The sequence below is a fragment of the Rana temporaria genome, chromosome 1, assembly GCF_905171775.1.
Source record: "Rana temporaria chromosome 1, aRanTem1.1, whole genome shotgun sequence".
Classification (NCBI taxonomy): Eukaryota; Metazoa; Chordata; class Amphibia; order Anura; family Ranidae; genus Rana; species Rana temporaria.
In genome coordinates, this window is record NC_053489.1 from 28702636 (window position 1) to 28725330 (window position 22695).

A 22695-nucleotide genomic window follows, 5' to 3' on the forward strand; every position below is an offset into this window, starting at 1 on the left:
GTAAAGAGTGTGGTATGGGTTGGTTTCCCTCTAACAGATGTTGTTGATTTTCCTTTTTTATTTTTTACCAGACATTTATGTGCATTTCCTATTTCTTTTAATAAAAAAAAATATATATAATAATACGTTTTAAAGTTTTACAATACTTTTTTTTTCAGGTCACACTATGATTAATGGTAGACAGGCCCCAAATAAACCTGCAACAAAAAAAAACTGACTGTATCCTGCAAACCTAACCTTGGTATAGCCTAATTTGGAGTTTTATCTTGTTTTTTTTTTTTGTTTTTTTGTTTTTTAGCTACAGAATTATAGGTTAATACATGAAACATGCTGTTTATGCTGGGATAAGTTGATATAAGTCTGCATAGCTATGAATGGATATTATCATAAAAATAAAAAAAAGGATCGTCATCAGCCACTCTCACCATAAAGGAAGATTGGGAAAATTAGAAAGAGCATGCTACAAATGACACATGCTTACATGTACTTACATATGTATGTCCTACCTTGCTTTCTAGCTGTGCAGAATTATAGGTTTACACATGAAATATGTACTGTTTTTTTCTGGGATAAGTTGAGATATAGAAGGGTACAGGTAGTGCAAAAAAATAATAAAAAAAATAAGAACCCTAATACTTCTATTGGCGCCAGCCATTCTTACCATCGAGGAAAGTTAAAATATTCTACAAATGACATATGTATGTTTGCATGTACTTATATATGTATGTATGTATGTATGTATGTATGTAAGTATGCATATATTAAGGGTAGCTGTTTTTACTTTAGTGTTTCCCTCATCTTAAGTTTATTAATGGTGTTCTGTAATTTAAAAAATAATAATAATTACAATTAAATTAAATTAAAATAATAATAAAAAAATAAAATGGAAGTAAACACTAATTACATTTAAAAAAAACACCTGCATTGCTGAAGAGTTTGGTTTGAAGTATACTGAACAATATCTTTTTCACATATCTTTTAATTCGTAATTAATGTTATTGGCTATATAATATAAACCATCAAATTTCCAAAATGCCTCAAAAATATAATTCACACTGTTCCTGTTTTAGTCATTTATTTTTTTATTTTTTATGAGTAATGGTTTGAGTACAAGAGTGGATAGTTATGAGTGATTATCCAAACCACTTTGATTTTTTTTTTTTACTAAACTTTAAAGTTCCCATGAGTTTTGCTTACGATCAATAATGATCACACCTGCATTTTGTAGTCTGCAGATTGTAATGCTGTTAACATAATAATGCTTGCGTTCCATGCAATCATCTATTAGTGCTTTAACTGAGTCTTTACTGAATTTGGTTATTACATAAAACATAATTCTTAAAATGCTCTCCACAAAATCGGGTGAATGCAAGTAAAAAAAAAAAAAAACGCAACGAGGAGTGACGAAGCACAAATTAGAGTTGCCCGTAGCAACAGAATTTTGCAGTTTATCAATCTCTGATTGCTGATTGGTTGCTGGTTAAAGCATTTGGAACAATGGTGTTTGCCTCGAATAATCCTATTTGTATTTCCTGACTTCCTTCGACATGACAGAATTTCACTGACAAAATGCCACCCTGTGGTAGTAAAAACTCTTCACCGAATTACATCCAGTGCAAATAATTTGCCATGGGAGATTAAAACAATTGTATTTTTCGAAATAAATATGTAACTTGCCTAAATTGCAAAACAAGCTAAAATTTATAAAAAGAAAAAGAAAAAAGAAAAGGAAAAAAAAGGAAGAACAATACATTCAACATGGGCAAGCTGAAAAAAGAAAAATTTTGGAAACTGAGAAACTACATAGGAATATGATATAAAGGCCTTTGATTTGTTGTCGGGCTTCCTCGTTAACCCATTTGAATTTGGTGGAATACTTAAAAGGCATTTTTTTTAATTCTGCTAATTAGTAGAAAAAAGGGGCCAAAAATCAAAAGGGTAACTCGTGTATTAAATAACAGTCAGGTCAGGTTTACAAGCCAATTTACAGATGTCAGAGTCAATGGAATCCTGGTGCGAGTTGAGTCCATTATTAATTACCCCCCTTGATTTAATCAATACATTTTGGATTGGTACGAACAAAGTCACCTGTTAATGACTGTTCATCGATATCTACAGTAGACCTTTTGGATTGTCAAATGGTCTTCTATGTGGAACCGGGGATTATTTATTTATTTATTTTTTGTTTATTTTTGGTGTATTCGAGATTTTGCTTTGTGTGCTTTATATTAGACACAACTGAAACGACTGGTAATACATAACTAAATGATATTGCATAATAAATAAGGACAGCCTAAAAAAATGTTCTGAGGGTAGATATAAACTCATACATACATACTGTACACATCCACATATACTTAAAAAAATACCCAATTTTTGTATTTTATTTTTTAAAACGTCTCAAAAGTTATGGAACGTGCTGAACACCTAACGTACTCAATGGAGCTCAGAGAGGAGCTGCCAATTAATCACTGCATTCATTCATACTCAGACTACACAACTTAGAGTGAGCTTTGACCGATTCAACAGTATCTTTCCGATCAAACAGCCTACAATTAAGGTTGCCTATTAGTTGCCAAAAAAAAAAAGAAAAACAACACGATCTACTGCAGAAACTGCAGACACCTCATCGTATGGGAACACAATAGAGTCCAAATGTAAAAAGGCTTTCCAAAATCCAGATTTTGGTATCTGGCATTACTAAAGTGTAACATTTTTCGGTCCAATAAAGCATGAAAGGAACAAAGAAAGACAGAAAAAAGAGAGGTAGGAATCAAGATAAAAAAGAAAGGATGGAAAGATGTTAGGAAGTAAGGGAGAGAAGGAAGGAAGGAAGGGAGAAAGTAATGAAGCAAAGAATGAAGGGAAGAAGGAAGGAAGGAAGGGAGAAAGGAAGAAAGAAAAGAAAAAAGGGAAGACGGAAGGAAGGGAGAAAGGAAGGAAGCAAAGAAAGAAGGGAAGAAGAAAGTAAGAAAGAAAAGAAAAAAGGGAAGACGGAAATGGAAGGGAGAAAGGAAGGAAGCAAAGAAAGAAGGGAAGAAGGAAGGAAGGGAGAAAGGAGGAAAGAAAAGAAAAAAGGGAAGACGGAAATGGAAGGGAGAAAGGAAGGAAGCAAAGAAAGAAGGGAAGAAGAAAGGAAGAAAGAAGGGAAGAAGGAAGGAAGGAAGGAAGGAAGGAAGAAAGTAAGGAAGCAAAGAAGAAAGGAAGAAAAGAAATAATGGAAGAAGGAAGGAAGAATGAAAGGAAGGAAGCAAAGAAAGAAGGGAAGAAGAAAGGAAGACAGTAAAGAAAGAAGGGAAGAAGGAAGGAAGAAAGAAAGGAAGGAAGCAAAAAAGAAATGAAGGAAGACAATAAAGAAGAGAAGAAGAAGAGAAGAAGGAAGGAAGGGAGAAAGGAAGGAAGCAAAGAAGGGAAGAAGAAAGGAAGGAAGAAAAGAAAGAAGGGAAGAAGTAATGAAGAAAGGAAGGAAGCAAAGAAGAAAGGAAGGAAGAAAAGAAAGAAGGGAAGAAGGAGGGAAGTAGGGAGAAAGGAAGGAAGCAAAGAAAGAAGGGAAGAAGGAAGGAAGGGATAAAGGAAGAAAGCAAAGAAAGAAGGGAAGAAGGAAGGAAGGGATAAAGGAAGAAAGCAAAGAAAGAAGGGAAGAAGGAAGGAAGCAAAGTAAGAAGGGAAGAAGGAAGGAAGCAAATAAAGAAGGGAAGAAGAAAGGAAGGAAGAAAAGAAAGAAGGAAGGGTAAGAGAAAAGGGAAGGAAGAAGCAGTTGTATGTGTATCTATTGTATATGTTATTGCTTGTGACAACCACTTTACAAAAATACCCTTCACTTGTTTCTAATTTTTGTAACAAATATAAAATATTGAGCTCTAGCAACTGTCAAGAGACACACATTTGATTGCCCCAAAGCGAAGCCTCCATCGGAAGTCAACGTATAACCATTATGAATGAAGCTTGCTATAACCACCTTTCACATATTTTATTTTTTGCTACCCATTTTAATTTAAACTGTTCACTGCCTGGATCCAGTCTTGTAGGGAACGAGAGGACCTAGTTATCTGGCCTCCCGTTCATCGTCTTTGTCTACAACGTTCAGGATTAGATGGCCTATTAACAAGCCTGAGTCTTCTTGATACATTTTGTCAGTGAGTTACAAGTTGTACATGCATATTCACAGCAGTTAAACTGACAGGATAAAGACAAGCTATAGCAGGTGTCTGCTCGATCTTTTTTTGATTGTAATACATTATCGGCCTACCTTTTAATGCTTAGCAGTAGTAATAAAGCCTGACTTTTCCTATTGTGAAGGTCCTATATTTAGATTACTATAATTGAAAATTATGATACTAAATACCATTTCAAATTGCCTTTTGAATAATTTTAAAAGGTAATGCCTAGGAATATGGCTGCCCAGAGAGCACTAACATTTAGGTCTCTCAGTAGTCAGTCTGGAAGCGCACGAGGAGAGTGATATCATGCAAGCGTGAAGTTATGAATGAACTGGCCAACATTTTAACTGCCATTAACTAGCTGCATTGGAGGGTGGGTCAACGCCTATTTATCACTGGGGGGGAATGGCAACTACAGCACAGAGACTATAACCCATTGGCTGAATGCAGAGTCATGAACAAACCCAACAAAGAATGCTCGTGTTTTGTGAACTAAAAAAAAAAAAAAATAAGTACTAACCTCATTTATTAATATACAGTCTAACAATCCTTAAACAAAACTGATTTATTGTTAAATACACTTTATCTATTGCTAATCACTTTTAACTGTACTCAGCAGAGTTTGAAACATGCCATGCTACAGTACAACTCTTGAAGATCTCTTAAATCATGCTCCTTCCATCTATATGGTAAGATGGTTAATTCCAATTTAAAGCTCCCTCTATGGTCGTAGTCGACCATAAATAAGCGTAACTGTCTAAAGTTGAATGGACTTGGAGACAGTATTCTTTGTAAGATTTGGAATGTGTGCTGTTTCTGAAGTGGCTCCTAGAAAATTAATCATCGGCTAATTAGCAGGTCGTTAATCAATGCCGACGAGCAATAAATATATGACTATTTTGTTTTTCTTGTTAATATACCTATAGTAAGTGATAGGTTCAATGTGTTCAAAAATCAACAGAGGAGACAATAGAAATAGTAAGAGCGTCTAACAGCTTTCTGAACCATGTCACACAAAGCCTGTACTTTTTTTTCTTACTCTACGTAGCCGGTCAAGAAAGGACTGGAAGCCTCACACAAACCTCATTCTTCACACACTTGTCATGGTTAGACCTCGCAACAATTAATCACTAGGGGCAAGCAAGTAATTTCTTCTGCTTGCCAGAGGCACATTTTTATCAGGATTAGCTAATAAATCAGATATACCCTGAAATGAGTAATAAGACTTTGAACTGTTTCTCAATCTATTGAAGCCTTTGCTGGGGACTGGGTAGCGATGCACTTATAGCTCAGGGTTCTAGAAATGCCCCCCCCCGCAACTGCTACAGGTTGAAGTATGCAACCATTAGACAAGGTTAACCCTTAATAGGACCTCAATCCCCTTAAGCAATTGCTTTCAAGCACACATTGTAGTCATAGATCTCATAACGCTCCAAAAAATCAAAAAGAGTCAAGCCTTCAACTTCAACCATCAAATCTACCGGCCCTGGCTAATTTTTTTATCAGTGCTCCTAAATTAAAAGAAGAGGCCAGCCAAGAACAATAGGGCGTGCTAATTTCCCTAAGGTGATTTTTTTTTTATTTTCTTCTATGCCTAGAATTTTTTTTTTTAGGGAACCTGCATATTGCAGCTTGTGATTCGATTGGACAGCTTTGTATGTTTAAATGCAAAGCACAAATGTGGATGCCGCCGTGCGAGATCACCGTGCCAATCTATCTAAGAGAAAGCATTACCTTGCAGTAGCTGAGTGGCCCCTATTAGTACAGACTGACACATCATTTCAAAACCTCAAAAGGCGGTTTATTTTATGAGTGTTTTAGTATGGATTAAACCTCACCATCATGAAATATATAGAAGTTACATTGCTATCAAAGGCTGCCAGGCAACAGGGACAATGATATCCACATGGTGGAGAAATACTACAGGCGAGCTTTTACTGCTGTTCGTGTAACATCAGTGACAAAGGGTTCTTTGGCAATCACACCTTTGCCATTTTATGGTCTTTGCCATTTTAGAGTTGCTTATCCTCCTAGAACATAATTAAAGGCTACAGACCATTTTATTTTTAACATCTTCTCATCTGTCACATACTGATATTTAGCAACGGATTGAAAAAAAACACCTTGCCTTTTCCACCTTTCTTGACACACATTAAATGTAAATTGGCCTATCCCCAGGAAATCACAGCAGTCCGATACTTTTCACAAAAGCATTTTAAACAAAGGAACCTTTCATGCTTCTAATGCTTATCAATTGTTAAATAGTGTAAGAACGTTATAGTAAATCCCTGGTCACCTAGGGTTGAGCTTGCCTGAGCTGTTTAGCTTTGCTCCCCTTTGCCTAGCAGCTCCCCTCTCCCTCTCTCTCTCCCTCTTCTCCATGCCAGATGTGCAACACAAAGTTAAAGGAGCCGGTTTCAGCACTGCCAACGTGGACAGCTCCTAAGCTCTCTCTGTCTAAGCCAGCAAATGGCTCACACAGGGATCAGCACCATGCAAATGGACAGCTCCCTCTCCAAGCAAGCCGGTTCAGCAAGCAGCGCCTACCTATCTAGATCCTTTATTTTGGATATATCAAGCATTATAACACAATATGACATGATGGGAAATATATTAAAATATCTCTCTTTTCAATTCCCATATGGCTCTGTGCTTGCAAAACTATAAGGGTTGATAATAACCACAGATTGTGCTGATCACTTCTCCTTCTACCAAATGCATACTGACCATCTGAAAGGCTGTTATCACAGCAGGCATGTGTAAAACCCAATGCTAGATCACTGTTATAGATCAGCTCTTTTCCCACCAACCAGATATGCAACCACAGAGTAATGAATGGGTACAACCCAATGTCAGATCACTTCTATAGGGCTGTTCTTTCTACAGCTCTTTATCCCCCCAGATGTGCAGCATGGGGTATGATAAGTGTACAACCCAATACTGGAGCACTTCTACAATTCAGTTCCATCTACAGCTCTTTCCCCCCATAGATATACAGCCACAGAGGTGGAACACGCAATGCTAGGACACTTATACACATCAGATTCTTCTATGGTGCTGCTTTACCCACAGAGTAAAGTAGGTGCTCAATCCAAGGCTAGGGCAGTTTTTCAGAGCAGTTCAATCTACAGCTCTTTTAGATTTGCAGCCACAAGGTAACATATAGCCCGATGCTAGATCCCTTCCACAGCTCTATATACCCCATAGATAGGAAACCACAGAGGTGGGAGACCCCAACGCTGCTAGATCACTTCCACAGGTCAGTTGCATCTATAGCTCTTTTTCCCCCCCAGATGTGCATTCACATAATCAGGTAGGTGTCCAACCCAATACTTGATCACTTCTACAGCTCAGTTGCATATATAGCTCCTTTTCCCCCCCAGATGTGCATCCACATAATAAGGTAGGTCTACAACCAAACATCAGAGCACTGCTACAGCTCAGTTGCATATATAGCTCCTTTTCCCCCCAGATGTGCATCCACATAATAAGGTAGGTCTACAACCACCAGAGCACTGCTACAGCTCAGTTGCATCTATAACTCTTTTTTTTTTTGCTACAGATATGCGCAAACAGAACAAGGTAGGTGTACAACCCAATGCTAGGACATGCTTCTTCAGCATGTGCTGATATGTTCTCTTTCTAACAAATGCTCACTGACCATCTGAATATAACGGCAGCTTAAGCACTTCTATAGATCCTTGCTTCTACAGCTCTTCCGCCCCCCAACCAGATGTGCGGCCACAGATATAAGGTAGGTGGAAATCCCAATGGTTGGTCAATTCTACAGCTCAGTTCCATTACCAACCTACCACCCCCCCCCTCCACATGTGCAGCCACAGAGTAATGTAGGTGTACAACCCAGTGTTAAAGCAATTCTACGGCAAAGTTCCTTCTACAACTCTTTTTACCCCGTAGATGTGCAGCCACAGATGTGGAAAACCCAATTCTAGATTGCTTCTACAGCTCAGTTGCATCTACAGCTATCACCCCAGATGTGCAAGGTAGGTAGAAGCACAACACAATGCTAAGGCATGTCTAAAAGCTCAGTTCCTTCCACAGCTATTTATTCTCCACATGTGAAGTCGCAGAGTAAGATAGATCTACAACCCAGTGCTAGAGCACATCTACAGCTTAGTTCCTTCTACAGCTCTTTCTCCCCCCACATGTGCAGTCACAGAGTAAGATATGTCTACAACCCAGTGCTAGAGCACTTGTACAGCTCAGTTCCCTCCACAGCTCCACTTTCCCCTACCCCCAGAAGTGCAGAATGTGAAGAATATGTTTTTTTTTTGGTGGGGTTGCATGCTCAATCTCTATCACCAGAGCACATGACAGCTCCTATTTCTCATCCACAAAGTTACAGGCATTGATAGGCAAGATAGTAGTAATAGTAGTAGTAGTTCAGCACCAAGCTCGCCTGGACAACTTCTTCCCCACGCCTATAGAGGCAATTCAGCACCAAGGTTTCCTGGACAGCTCCTCTCCCACTCCTATAGAGGTAGTTCAGCACCAATCTCCTCTCCCACACCTATATAGGTAGTTCAGAACCAAGCTCCTCTCCCACACCTATGGAGGTAGTTCAGCACCAAGCTCTTCTCCCACACCTATGGAGGTAGTTCAGCACCAAGGTTGCTTGGACAGTTCCTCTCCCACTCCTATAGAGGTAGTCCAGCACTAAGCTCCACTCTCACACCTATAGAGGTAGTTCAGCCCCAATCTTGTCTCCCACACCTATAGAGGTAGTCCAGCACTAAGATCCACTCCCACACCTATAGAGATAGTTCAGCACCAAGCTTGTCTCCCACACCTATAGAGGTAGTTCAGCCCCAAGCTCCTCTCCCACACCTATAGAGGTAGTTCAGCACCAAGCTCCTCTCACACACCTATAGAGGTAGTTTAGCACCAAGCTTATCTCCCACACATATATAGGTAGATCAGCGCCAGGCTCGCCTGGACAGCTCCTATCCCACTCCTATAGTAGTATTTCAGCACCATCTCGCCTGGACAGTTCCTCTCCCACTCCTATAGTAGTAGTTCAGCACCAAGCTTTGCCTTGACAGCTCGTCTCCCCCTCTATACTAGTATTTCAGCACCATCTCGCCTGGACAGCTCCTCTCCCACTCCTATAGTAGTAGTTCATCCCCAAGCTTCTCTCCCACCCCTATAGTGGTAGTTCAGCACCAAGCTTTGCCTGGACAGCTCGTCTCCCCCTCTATAATAGTAGTTCAGCACCATTTTGCCTGGACAGCTCTTTTCCCCACTCCTATAGTAGTAATTCAGCATCAAGCTCATCTCCCACACCTATAGAGGCAGATGAGCACCAGGCTCGCCTGGACAGCTTCTATCCCATTTATTTAGCGGTAGTTTAGCACCCAGGTTTTGCTTGGACAGCTTGTCTCCCACTTCTATAGTAGTATTTCAGCACCAAGCTCCTCTCCCACACATATAGGAGGTAGTTCAGCACCATCTCGCCTGGACAGCTCCTCTCCCACTCCTATAGTAGTAGTTCATCCCCAAGCTTCTCTCCCACCCCCTATAGTGGTAGTTCAGCACCAAGCTTTGCCTGGGCAGCTCGTCTCCCCCTCTATAATAATAGTTCAGCACCATCTTGCCTGGACAGCTCCTTTCCCACTCCTTTAGTCGTTTTTTCAGCACCAAGCACATATAGAGGTAGTTCAGCACCATCTCGCCTGGACAGCTCCTCTCCCCCCCCTCCATAATAGTAGTTCAGCACCATCTCGCCTGGACAGCACCTCTCTCCCCCCTTCCATAATTGTAGTTCAGCACCACCTCGCCTGGACAGCTCCTTTCCCACTCCTCTAGTAGTATTTCAGCACCAAGCTCTTCTCCCACACATATAGAGGTAGTTCAGAACCATCTCGCCTGGACAGCTCCTCTCTCCCCCCCCCTCCATGATAGTAGTTCAGCACCATATCGCCTGGACAGCACCTCTCCCCCCCTTCCATAATAGTAGTTCAGCACCACCTCGCCTGGACAGCTCCTTCCCCACTCCTTTAGTAGTATTTCAGCACCAAGCTCCTCTCCCACACATATAGAGGTAGTTCAGAACCATATCGCCTGGACAGCTCCTCTCCCACACATATAGGAGGTAGTTCAGCACCATATCGCATGGACAGCTCCTATCCCCCCTCTATAATAATAGTTCAGCACCATATCGCCCTGGACAGCTCCATTCCTACTCCTTTAGTAGTTTTTTCAGCACCAAGCACATATAGAGGTAGTTCAGCACCATCTCGCCTGGACAGCTCCTCTCCCCCCCTCCATAATAATAGTTCAGCACCATATCGCATGGACAGCTCCTATCCCCCCTCTATAATAATAGTTCAGCACCATCTCGCCCTGGACAGCTCCATTCCTACTCCTTTAGTAGTTTTTTCAGCACCAAGCACATATAGAGGTAGTTCAGCACCATCTCGCCTGGACAGCTCCTCTCTCCCCCCTCTATAATAATAGTTCAGCACCATCTCGCCCTGGACAGCTCCACTCCTAAGCCAACGTTCTCTCTACCAGCTCCTGCCAACCCACCACATCAACCCAACAAAATTCCAAGCAATCCCACCCTGCCCTCCCCAAACATGTGCCAACCCCCCAAAAAAAAGTTAAGTAGATGGGGTGCTGACCTTTGTGCATGCCCGTGAACCTGTCCTTCAACACTGTCAGCTCATAGATCTTGCCGAACTCCTCAAAGAGAGGCTTCAGGTCCTTCTCGTCCAGATTGCGAGGGATCTGCCCAATGAAGAGCTTGATGGCATCGTGGTCCTTCATGGGGATGGTGGAAGTGCTCCCTGGACTGTGGTTTAATCCGTTCATGTGCCCGTTGGTGTTGGGGTTGTTGCTGTGATTGCTGTTCAGGCTGCTGTTGTCTGCTTGTCCGTTAGCTAACGTGGCCATCTTTATATACATAGAGGATCCTGTTGGCTTTTCTCTCTCTGACACGGTGATTCTCTCTCTGGCACACATACACACTCTCTGCCTCCCCCTCTCTCAGCCTGCTCTGATTGGGAATTTTTTTTATACATTGAACAGACAGGATCTGTGTCCTTTCCGTTTAAACAGGCAGGAGCAGCTCAAGTCCCAGGCAGACTGAGGGGGGGTGGGTGTTGGGTTGGTGTGTCCTCTTTCTCTAGGCACACAAGCAAAGGAGCCTATCCGCCTAGGCTTGTTGGTACCTTCCAAAGCAGCCCCTGCCTAGAAATATAAGCTATTCAATCTCCATTGTGCCCAGTGAGCAGGGGGCCATGCAAGCTTACATTTTGCTGCAAGAATCTTCTTTTTTTCCCCCTTAGCTCTGAATTTGCAAGATATTTTTTTGTGCAATTATGATCTACCCAATCTTCTTTGTGTCCATTGAGCATGGGGGGTCATGCAAGCCTACAAGATTCTTTTTTTCCCTAGTTTTTTTTTTCAATCAACCCAATATCCTTTGTGCACAAGCCTGCAAGATATTTCTTTCCCCCCTTCTTTTTTTTTCTTTTTTTTTGTGCAAATGTGATCAACTAAATCTCAGCTGAGCATTGGGGGGGCATGCAAGCCTGCAAGATCCTTCTCCCCTTTCTTAGATTTTTTTATTTGGGGGGCATGCAAGCCTGCATGATCCTTCTCCCCCTTCTTTGATTTTTTTGTGTGCAAATGTGATCAACTAAATCTCAGCTGAGCATTGGGGGGCATGCAAGCCTGCATGATCCTTCTCTCCCTTCTTTGATTTTTTTTGTGTGCAAATGTGATCAACTAAATCTCAGCTGAGCATTGGGGGGCATGCAAGCCTGCCTGATCCTTCCCCCCTTTCTTTGATTTTTTTTGTGCAAATGTGATCAACTAAATCTCAGCTGAGCATTGGGGGGGGGGGCATGCAAGCCTGCATGATCCTTCTCCCCTTTCTTAGATTTTTTTTGTGCAAATGTGATCAACTAAATCTCAGCTGAGCATTGGGGGGCATGCAAGCCTGCATGATCCTTCTGCCCCTTCTTTGATTTTTGTTTTTTGTGCAACTGTGATCAGCTAAATCTCAGCTGAGCATTGGGGGGCATGCAAGCCTGCAAGATCCTTCTCCACTTATTTTGTTTTTTTTTGTGCAAATTTAATCAACTCAAGCTGAGCATTGGGGGGCATGCAAGCCTGCAAGATCCTTCTTCTCAAAATGTGATCAACTGAATCTCAGCTAAGCATGGGGGAGCAGGCAAGTCTGCAAAATCCCCCCCCTTTCTTTAAATGTTCTTTTTTTTGTGTGCACATGTGATCAACTCAGTCTCAGCTAAGCAGGGGGGGGCATACAAGCTTACAAGATCCTTCTTCTCCCCTTCTTTCAATTTTTTTGTACACATGTGATCAACTCAGTCTCAGCTGAGCATTGGGGGGCCATACAAGCCTACAAGATCCTTCTTCACCCCTTCTTTCATTTTTTTTGTGCACATGTGATCAACTCAGTCTCAGCTGAGCATGGGGGCCATGTAAGCCTATACGATGCCCCCCCCCCCCGTGTTTTTTGTGCAGTTATGATCAACCCAATCTCATTGTGCCCCCTGAGCATGGGGGGCATTCTAGAATCCTTCTTTCCTCATTTTTTTTGTGAAATTATGATCAACCCTTTTTTACTTGGCAGGCTCAATGGACATGTTCTTTTTTTTTTTTTTTTTTCTATTTTTGATCTTGTAATAAACAGAAGCTGGAGTCCATGGGACGGCTCCCCAGGTCTAAGCTTGTGATTGTGTCCTCCTCTCCCCGAACAAGCAAGCACAAGGGCTGGAAAACGACCGCTTAGACAAATCTAAGTATTAATCAGACCTCTGTGCTGTCTTGTGTTGTCTTGCTCTATAAATTAGTGGATATAATATATATATATTGTGTGTGTGTGTGTTTTGTGGTGCTTATTATTGTCAAAGTTGGTGCCTCTATATATTCTACATCTACACCTATTAAATATGTGCTATATTGCAAATATAATGTTGTTTTTACCAATGGATAGGACAGACCTCATACTTTGTATACAGCTGTCTAGAAGGATGATGCTAAGCAAATAGTGCAATATAGATATAAAATAACAGAAATACATGTGCACAATGCAAGGGAGAAAGCAGAATGCATGGTTAACTGTAGCGTGAATTGGGGCTGGTGGTGAGATAACATGTCATGTAGGGGTTCGGGCAGTGTGTGTGTGTGTGGGGGGGGGGGGGCATGCCTAAAATGGAAAGGGTTAATTCAGTAAGTGTTTGGGAAACAGTTAATGTAAGGGGGGTAAGCATTGCTAAGGCATGCCGGTAGACTCTTTCTTTCTTTCTCTCTCTGTGTATATATATATATATATATATATATATATATATATATATATATATATATATATATATATACACACAGCAGGAGTATCATCATCATCAGGCAGCTGAAAGGGTTAAGGGCAAAACATGATGCAGTCCAAATAGCTGAAGGGTTAAATGATGTATAGACATAAACAAGGGGAGGCTGGAAAGGGATTCGATCTGAGACATGCAGTCCAAATAGTCAAGGGGTTAAATGATGCATAGGAATAAACTAGGGAAGGCTGGAAAGGGTTAAGGGCTGAGACCAGCAGTCCAAGTAGTCAGGGGGTTAAATGATGTAGAGGAAGAAACTAGGGGAGTCTGGAAAGGGTTAAGGGTCTTTCGTGTGTTTTAAGGAAGCATGCAGAGCCAGGAAGACGAGGGGTTAATTCTTGAAAAGCGAGCCATGCAATCGAGGAACAGAAAGGGTCAGGTGTCCCTGAGGAAGAATTCAAAGCCCAAATGGGAAGCTGGGAAGGGGTTAAATGCAAAAGAAGGGAGGCAAGGTAACAGTTGTGAGTGTTGGAGTAGAATGAGATCATTTCAGAACAGAAGGTTTAAAGGCTCAAGAAAGAAATAAATAAAGAAGAAAGCAAATCAGGAATAGAAGGGAGGGGGGATGAGAGGGGTTAGCTACTAAAGGGTTAAAAGCTGTAGAGGTTGGGTTAAAGCTAGAAATTGAAGGGGTTAAAGCCATAAATAGAAGGGGTTAAGTGTGGTCTAGCTGGAACTTTAGATCAGAAATGAAGGGGTTAACTGCCAGAACTAGGAATATTGACAGTCCATCACATTGAGGAGCAAACAAGGGGTTAAATGCTCAGGAGGCAGACTGTCACCCCTGGAATGAGAAGGGGTTAATTGCTGTCGGGTTGACACTACAGCCTTAAAAAGAGGTAAAGATGTCAGAGCCATGAATACATTTAGAAAGCAGCAAAGATAAAGGTTTAATTGCTAAATATGCAGTATAGGGTTAATGAGGAGAAAGGGATTATATCAGGACTAAAGGGGTTAACCAAAGGCTGAAGCAGCTCTGCTGATGGAACAATGGGAAGGAACGGGAAGCCGGTAATAGATGAAGACCAGTTTGGAGGGGCGTTTAAGAGTTAATGCTGTAATCGGTTGTAGAAAGGGTTAAAGAAGGGAGTGGGAGTATTAATTAGGAAGGGATCCATGAGAGATAAATGCCTTTTATTTGGGGTTTTGAAGGGGTTAAAGCTGCTCTCCAGCCTCCTGTTCGTTCTGGGCACTGGCAGCACCCAAGCTACATGCACTGGTGTGAAGGATGCCACTGAGAGCTGACAGCTACATGCACTGGTGTGAAGGGTGACACTGAGAGCTGACAGTGACATGCACTACTGGAAGGATGACACTGAGAGCTGACAGCAGCTACATGCACTGGTGTGAAGGATGCCATTGAGACCTGACAGCTACATGCACTACTGGAAGGATGACACTGATAGCTGACAGTTACATGCACTACTGGAAGGATGACACTGAGAGCTGACAGCTACATGCACTGCTGGAAGGATGACACTGAGAGCTGACAGCTACATGCACTGTTGGAAGGATGACACTGATAGCTGACAGCAGCTACATGCACTGCTGGAAGGATGACACTGATAGCTGACAGCAGCTACATGCACTGCTGGAAGGATGACACTGAGATCTGGCAGCTACATTAAGTGGTGTGAAGGATAACACTGAGAGCTGATGGCTACATGCACTGTTGGATGGGTGACACTGAGAGCTGGCAGTTGCATGCACTGCTTGATGGATGACACAAGGTGCTGACAGCGACATGCACTGTTGGAAGGGTGACATAGAGAGCTGACAGCTACATGCACTGTTACAAGGATGACACAGAGAGCTGACAGTTACATGCACTGTTGCAAGCATGACACATAGAGCTGACAGCCACATGCACTGGTGGAAGGGTGACACATAGAGCTAACAGCTTCCTGCACTGTTGCAAGGATGACTCAGGGAGCTGACAGCTGCATGCACTGTTGCAAGGGTGACAAAAGAGAGCTGATGGCTACATGCACTGTTGCAAGGGTGATGCAATGAGCTGATGGCTACATGCACTGTTGCAAGGATGACACCGGGAGCTGACAGCTATATTCACCGTTAGAAGGATGACATGTGACACTGAGAGCTGACGGCCACATGCACTGTCGGAAGGATGACACTGAGAGCTGACGGCCACATGCACTGTCGGAAGGATGACACTGAGAGCTGACAGCTACATGCACTGTTGGATGGGTGACACTGAGAGCTGACAGCGACACGCACTGTTGGAAGGGTGACACTGAGAGCTGACAGTGACATGCACTGTTGGATGGATGACACTGAGAGCTGACAGCTACATGCACTGTTGGATGGGTGACACCGAGAGCTGACAGCTACATGCACTGTTGGAAGGGTGACACTGAGAGCTGACAGCTACATGCACTGTTGGAAGGGTGACACTGAGAGCTGACAGCTACATGCACTGTTGGATGGGTGACACCGAGAGGTGACAGCTACATGCACTGTTGGATGGATGACACTGGGAGCTGACAGCTACATGCACTGTTGGATGGGTGACACTGAGATCAGACAAATACATGCACTGTTGGAAGGATGACACAGAGAGCTGACAGCTACATGCACTGTTGGAAGAATGACACACGAGAGCTGACGACAACATGCACTGTTGCAAGGGTGATGTCATGAGCTGATGGCTACATGCACTGTTGCAAGGGTGATGTCATGAGCTGATGGCTACATGCACTGTTGCAAGGGTGATGTCATGAGCTGATGGCTACATGCACTGTTGCAAGGGTGATGTCATGAGCTGATGGCTACATGCACTGTTGCAAGGATGACACAGGGTGCTGACAGCTATATTCCCTGTTGGAAGGATGACATGTGACACTGAGCTACATGCACTGTTGGAAGGGTGACACTGAGAGCTGACAGCTACATGCACTGTTGCAAGGATGACTCCGGGTGCTGACAGCTACATGCACTGTTGGAAGGGTGACACTGAGATCAGAAACACACATAGCAGCTCTGCACAGACACACTGATTGCTGCATGCCGGGATGGGAGAGGTGGATGCAGCAATGTGATGGCTCTGGGCTCTGAGCTGAGAGCTGTGTGCCTCTGCCAGCCCTCCCCCTCCCCTCCCCGCTCCTGTGTCAGTGTGAGCCGTGCTGCTCTATGATGGTTGGCCAACACAGGAGTGAAATGCAATGGGACTTATACCAAGCAAAGGCAAAGTGCAATGTGCTTTAACCCGCAGCAACCAATCAGCATTTATCTTATGCTGACATCTGGTTGCTCTGGGTTATTGCATCTTCACTCTCCATGCATATTTTTAATTGAGGAAACCAGACTAACAAGCCAATGCTAGGTATTAAAACAATTATATAATGAGATAAAATAGACTGAAGAAAGGGAAAACATGTATTTGCAAGTTCCTGCTGCCAAAAAAGATCCCAACCGTCTTTGCCAGAACAAGGTTCGATAAGCATGAGGATTAAAGAGACCCTGTCATAAAAAAATGCAGGTAAAATGACACAAAATTCACATTAAATACTTAGGGCTCTTTCACACGGAGCGGACCGTTTTCGGGTCCGCTCCGTGTGTCTCCGCCGGCTCAGCGGGGATCCCCGCTCAGCTGTCGGCGGATAGGGCGGTCCCCGCACACAGTGCAGGGACCGCCCTGTCTCTGCTCCGCTGTCCCCTATGGGGAACCTGATGCAGACGGACCGTCTGTCCGTCTGCATCAGTTCCGCTCCGCCGAACGGAAGAAAAATAGGGTTTCTTCCGTTCGGAAAAGCGGAACCCCGCCGGACGCGGACGCTAGCGGATGCTCCATCCGCTAACGGACACGATCCCATAGGGATGTATTACAAGTCCGTTAACGGACTTGTAAAAACGGACAGGCGGAGCGGACGTCTGAAAGGGGCCTAAGGGCTAGATTCAGATAGCCCTGCGTAATTTAGTGCGGGCGTAACGTATCTCCGATACGTTACGCTGCTGTAAATTAGGGCGCAAGTTCCGTATTCATAAAAAACTTGCGCCCTAAGTTACGGCGGCGTAACGTATGCGCCTAATTCAAATGGGGATGATGTGGGCGTGTTTTATTTAAATTATTGTTGACCCCGCATATTTTACGCCGTTCGTGAAAGAATCCCAGTGCGTATGCTCGAAATTCCGCCGTAAACCGTCATTGCTTTTGACGTGAACGTAAATTACGTCTAACCCTATTCGCGAACGACTTACGCAAACGACGTAAAAAATTCAAAATTCGACGCGGGAACGACGGCCATACTTAACATTACTTAACATTGGTTGCTCCTCATATAGCAAGGATCAACGTTACGCCGGAAAAAGCCTTACGCAAATGACGTAAAAAATTCCGCCGGGGCGCGCGTACATTTGTGAATCGTCGTATCTAGGTAATTTGCATATTCTACGCTGAAAACGACGGAAGCGCCACCTAGCGGCCAGCGTAAATATGCACCCTAAGATACGACGGCGTAAGAGACTTACGCCAGTCGAATCTTAGCCTAATTTCGGCGTATCTTGCTTTCTGAATACAGAAAGAAGATACGCGGGCGCAGCTTTGAATTTACGCAGCGTATCTATAGATACACCGGCGTAAATTCTTGCTGAATCTAGCCCATACTTTGTAGCTTTTTTTTCTGTCCAGAAATATATACGTGTGTGTATATGGATATATGTATATATATATATATATATATATATATATATATATATATATATATATATATATATATATATATATATTTTTTTTTATTCACCTGCAACATCCTTTAATTTGCTTTCCAGGAAGAGTTGATTCCTTAGCACAGCCTCCTCCCTCCTTGCACATCATAACTCTCTCATCTTCTGGGAGTGCCTAATTGATCTCTGTGCTGGCCCAGCTCCCCACCTAGCTAAACTTTGGGGTTTGTTCACATGGGCAGTGCCCTCTGAAGAGTGATTCGCATTGAATTGATCTTCAGAAGGCATTTAACAGGCAGTTGATGTAACTCGGTAAATGCTCCCCTACCATGCTGATTGCAGAGCGGTTGCGATATGGGTAATACCCATAAAAATAGACATGCTGTTTAAACCACTTAACGACCGCCGCATGTACATATACGTCGGCAGAATGGCATGTACGTCCCTGCCTTTCCTTGGGTCGGGGGTCCGATCGGGACCCCCCCCGGTACATGCGGCAGTCGGAAATCGCGTGGGAGCGATCCGGGATGAGGGGGCTGCTATTCGTTTCTAGCCACCCCCTCGCGATCGCTCCTAGGAGCTGAAGAACGGGGAGAGCCGTATGTAAACACGGCTTCCCCGTGCTTCACTGTGGCGGCTGCATCGATCGAGTGATCCCTTTTATAGGGAGACTCGATCGATGATGTCAGACCTACAGCCACACCCCCCTACAGTTGCAAACACACACTAGGTGAAACATAACTCCTACAGCGCCCCCTGTGGTTAACTCCCAAACTGCAACTGTCATTTTCACAATAAACAATGCAATTTAAATGCATTTTTTGCTGTGAAAATGACAATGGTCCCAAAAATGTGTCAAAATTGTCCGAAGTGTCCGCCATAATGTCGCAGTCACGAAAAAAAAACGCTGATCACCGCCATTAGTAATAAAAAATTAATAAAAATGCAATAAAACTATCCCATATTTTGTAAACGCTATAAATTTTGCGCAAACCAATCGATAAATTCTTATTGCGATTTTTTTTTTTTTTTTTTTACAAAAATAGGTAGAAGAATACGTATCATATATGTGTCATATATCATATATGTTTTTGGGGGATATTTATTATAGCAAAAAATATTGCATTTTTTTCAAAATTGTCGCTCTATTTTTGTTTATAGCGCAAAAAATAAAAACCGCAGAGGTGATCAAATACCACCAAAAGAAATCTCTATTTGTGGGGAAAAAAAGACGTCAATTCTGTTTGGGAGCCACGTCGCACGACCACGCAATTGTCAGTTAAAGCGACACAGTGCCGAATCGCAAAACCTGGCCTGGGCCTTTATCTGCATTTTGGTCCGGGGCTTAAGTGGTTAATATTTGCTGTGTACATTATTCTGTGCCTGGGTTTAGGTAAACAGTGTGTGTGTGTGTGTGGGGGGGGGGGGGGGGCGTGGGGGCGAGTTAATAAACCCGTGAACCAATGGCCTGGCTTTGTGAATGAAGCCTTAATGTACAGTAGCTGCTGAGGCAAGAGCACAGGAGAATACTCCAGAGCAGGGGTCTCCAAACTACAGCCTGCGGGGCCACATGTGGCCGGCTACAATATTTTACCTGGCCCAGAGCAAAGGTCAAAGGCAGGTCCTCCGTGCACACACTGAGGATTCAGACCATGATGTAAGAGAGGACTGTGATGGGGATTATGATGTAAGGGGGAACTCTGATGGGGACCATGATGTAAGTAAGGAAACTGATGGGGACCATGATGTAATCTGATGGGAACAATGATTTAAGTAAGTAATCTGATGGGGACCATTATGTAAGGTGGAACTCTGGTGCAGACCGTGATGTAAGGGAGGACTCTGATGGAAACCCTGATATAAGAGGAGACTCTGTTGGAAACCCTGATATAAGAGGAGACTCTGATGGAAACCCTGATATAAGAGGAGACTCTGATGGAAACCCTGATATAAGAGGAGACTCTGTTGGAAACCCTGATATAAGAGGAGACTCTGATGGTGACCATGATGTAAGGGGAAACTTTGATGGGGATTGTGATGTAAGGGAGGACTCTGATGGAAACCCTGATATAGGAGGAGACTCTGATGGAGACTAGAGTTGAGCGGACACCTGGATGTTCGGGTTCGACAGGTTCGGCCGAACTTCAGAAAAAAGTCCGGGTTCGGGACCCGAACTTGACCCGAACTTGACCCTGAACCCCATTGAAGTCAATGGGGACCCGGACTTTTGACTACTAAAATGTCTCTAAAAAACGAATGGAAAGGGCTAGAGGGCTGAAAATTGCAGCAAAATGTCGGTAAGCGCATGGCAAGTACTCGGCGATCAGGATCGGGAAATAACTTAAAATAACATAAAAAAATAAAAATAATAATAATCTTGACCTCTGAGGATTTTGATCCGATGGAGTGTACACACCATCGGATTGAAATCCGCGCCGAATTCCCATCGCGATGACGTGTCGCGCCGTCGCTGATGATGACGCGGCGACATGCGCGACGCTGTCATATAAGGAATTCCACGCATGCGTCGAATCATTACGATGCATGCGAGGGATGGGTTCGGACGGATCGATCCGGTGAGTCTGTACAGACCACCGGATCGATCCGCTGGAGCCGATTCCAGCGGATAGATTTCTTAGCATGTTAGGAAATTTTTATCCGCTGGAAATCGGTCGGCCCGAAATATATCCGCGGATAAATATCCGCTGGATCATACACACTAGCGGATCTATCCGCTGAAACCGATCCGCGGATCAATTTCAGCGGATCGATCCTCTCGTGTGTACGGGGCCTTAGGCTCCTGTTAGCCCTCCAATTACACTGTGTACAAAATCTGGCCCTGGACCACGGGCTGTAAAATCCACTTTATTGAATCCAAGGGAAAAATCCACAGATAAGACAGAGCCTAGACTGTCCGAAACACGTTCGATTTAGCTCTATCTTATCTGTGGATTTTACCCTGTGACCTAATAAAGTGAATCGTACAACTTGTGGTCCAGTGCTGGCTTTTGTACACAGCATGTGAATGTAGCCTAATGCCGTGTACACACGACCGGTTTTTCCAAACTCTGACTGTTTTTTCCGACGGAATTCCGCTCAAGCTGTCTTGCATTCACACTGACACACCAAATTCCGACTGTCAAAAACGCATTGATGTACAACACTACGACGAGCCTAGAAAAATTAAGTTCAATGTTTCCGAGAATGCTTCAAATTGTTCCTGAAAATGCGTGTTTTTTTTTCTCTGTCGGAATTCCATACAAACGAACGGAATGTTCTCTTTCTAAGTTCGTTGGAATTTCTGACGGAAAAAGTTCGATGGGGCATACACGCAGTCGGAATATCCGATAAAAAAAATTCATCTGACTTTTTCCATCGGAAATTCCGATCGTGTGTACGCGGCATTAGGGTTATGGATGGGTTATTTATTTATTTTTTCTCTATAGCTTAGACTTGATTGGTATTGGGAAGGTCAGGTTCTTGTTGCTCTCGGTGTCCTCTCTAGACTAGCTCTTCTATACCTTTTTATATCAGGGGAATGATTACTTTTTTCCAGGTCTCAGAGAACCCCCACTTTACCAATGCATTGGTGGCCAATGGGAAAAAATGTCCCCATTACAGTGGGGGGTCCAAATGCCACCCTTACAGACAGCTTAAAACAACCCTGGTGTCGTGACACTGGCTCTGACAAGTGGTGTTGGACCCAGAATTACCTTCATATGGGAAGTCAATCAGCCACAACTCAAGGAGACCCTAGAAACCACAGGAGGAACCCCAATGTTCCACGGAAACCCAGTTGGGAATGGTTGCTCCAGACAGAGTCAGGGCCAGGACAAGGGGCAGGCAGGAGGGAAGCTGCCCTGGGCACTATGGTATCATGTGAGGTGGGGGGGCACCAGGAGGAGATTGGGGAGGTGAGTTGTGTTGGGGGGTTAGAATTTGGGGGCAGCTGGGGGTAAGAACTGCTATAGGAGGGGAAATGTGTGTGGGGGGGGGGAGGGGCTAGGAGTGGTGATTTAGGGGGATTTGTGTTGGAAAGGGGGGGATGAGGGAAGATAATTTGTGCTAGGAGGGGGTAATAAAAATTTGGAGGAGGGTTTGTGCAAGTAGGGATGATTGCAGGTATATTTGTTCTAGGAGATAATATTTGTGCTGGTAGGGGTATTTGGAGTGGGAGAGGATGTGTACTTAACCACTTGCCTACTGTGCACATACACCCCCTTCCTGCCCAGACGAAATTTTAGCTTCCGGCACTGCGTCGCTTTAACTGACAATGTGTGACGTGGCTCCCAAACAAAATTGACATCCTTTTTTTCCCACAAATATAGCTTTCTTTTGGTGGTATTTGATCGCCTGTGCGGTTTTTATTTTTTGGGCTATAAACAAAAAAAGGAGCGCAAATTTTGAAAAAAAACACAATGGGGCAGATCCACAAAGTGAGTACGCCCGCGTATCTACCGATACGCCGGCGTACTTTCAAA

At 43.5% G+C, this 22695-nt stretch overlaps 1 protein-coding gene across 30 annotated transcripts in view; it reads right to left on the reverse strand.

The window, feature by feature from the left end:
• Positions 1–11278, reverse strand: part of CELF4 (CUGBP Elav-like family member 4) — a 1399301-nt gene extending 1388023 nt beyond the window's left edge. For 4 of the 30 annotated variants that reach the window (XR_005746938.1, XM_040336063.1, XM_040336064.1 and 1 more), the window contains exon 1: positions 10805–11275. Coding sequence is in view for 29 of the 30 variants with exons in the window: in XM_040336063.1 (XP_040191997.1) it covers positions 10805–11144 (340 nt within the window). In the remaining variant the exon portion in view is untranslated. Of the gene's footprint in view, positions 1–10804 lie in introns of all 30 variants that reach the window. The other 26 variants (XM_040336075.1, XM_040336070.1, XM_040336059.1 and 23 more) reach the window with 11 other exon arrangements.
• Positions 11279–22695: the final 11417 nt, after the last annotated feature.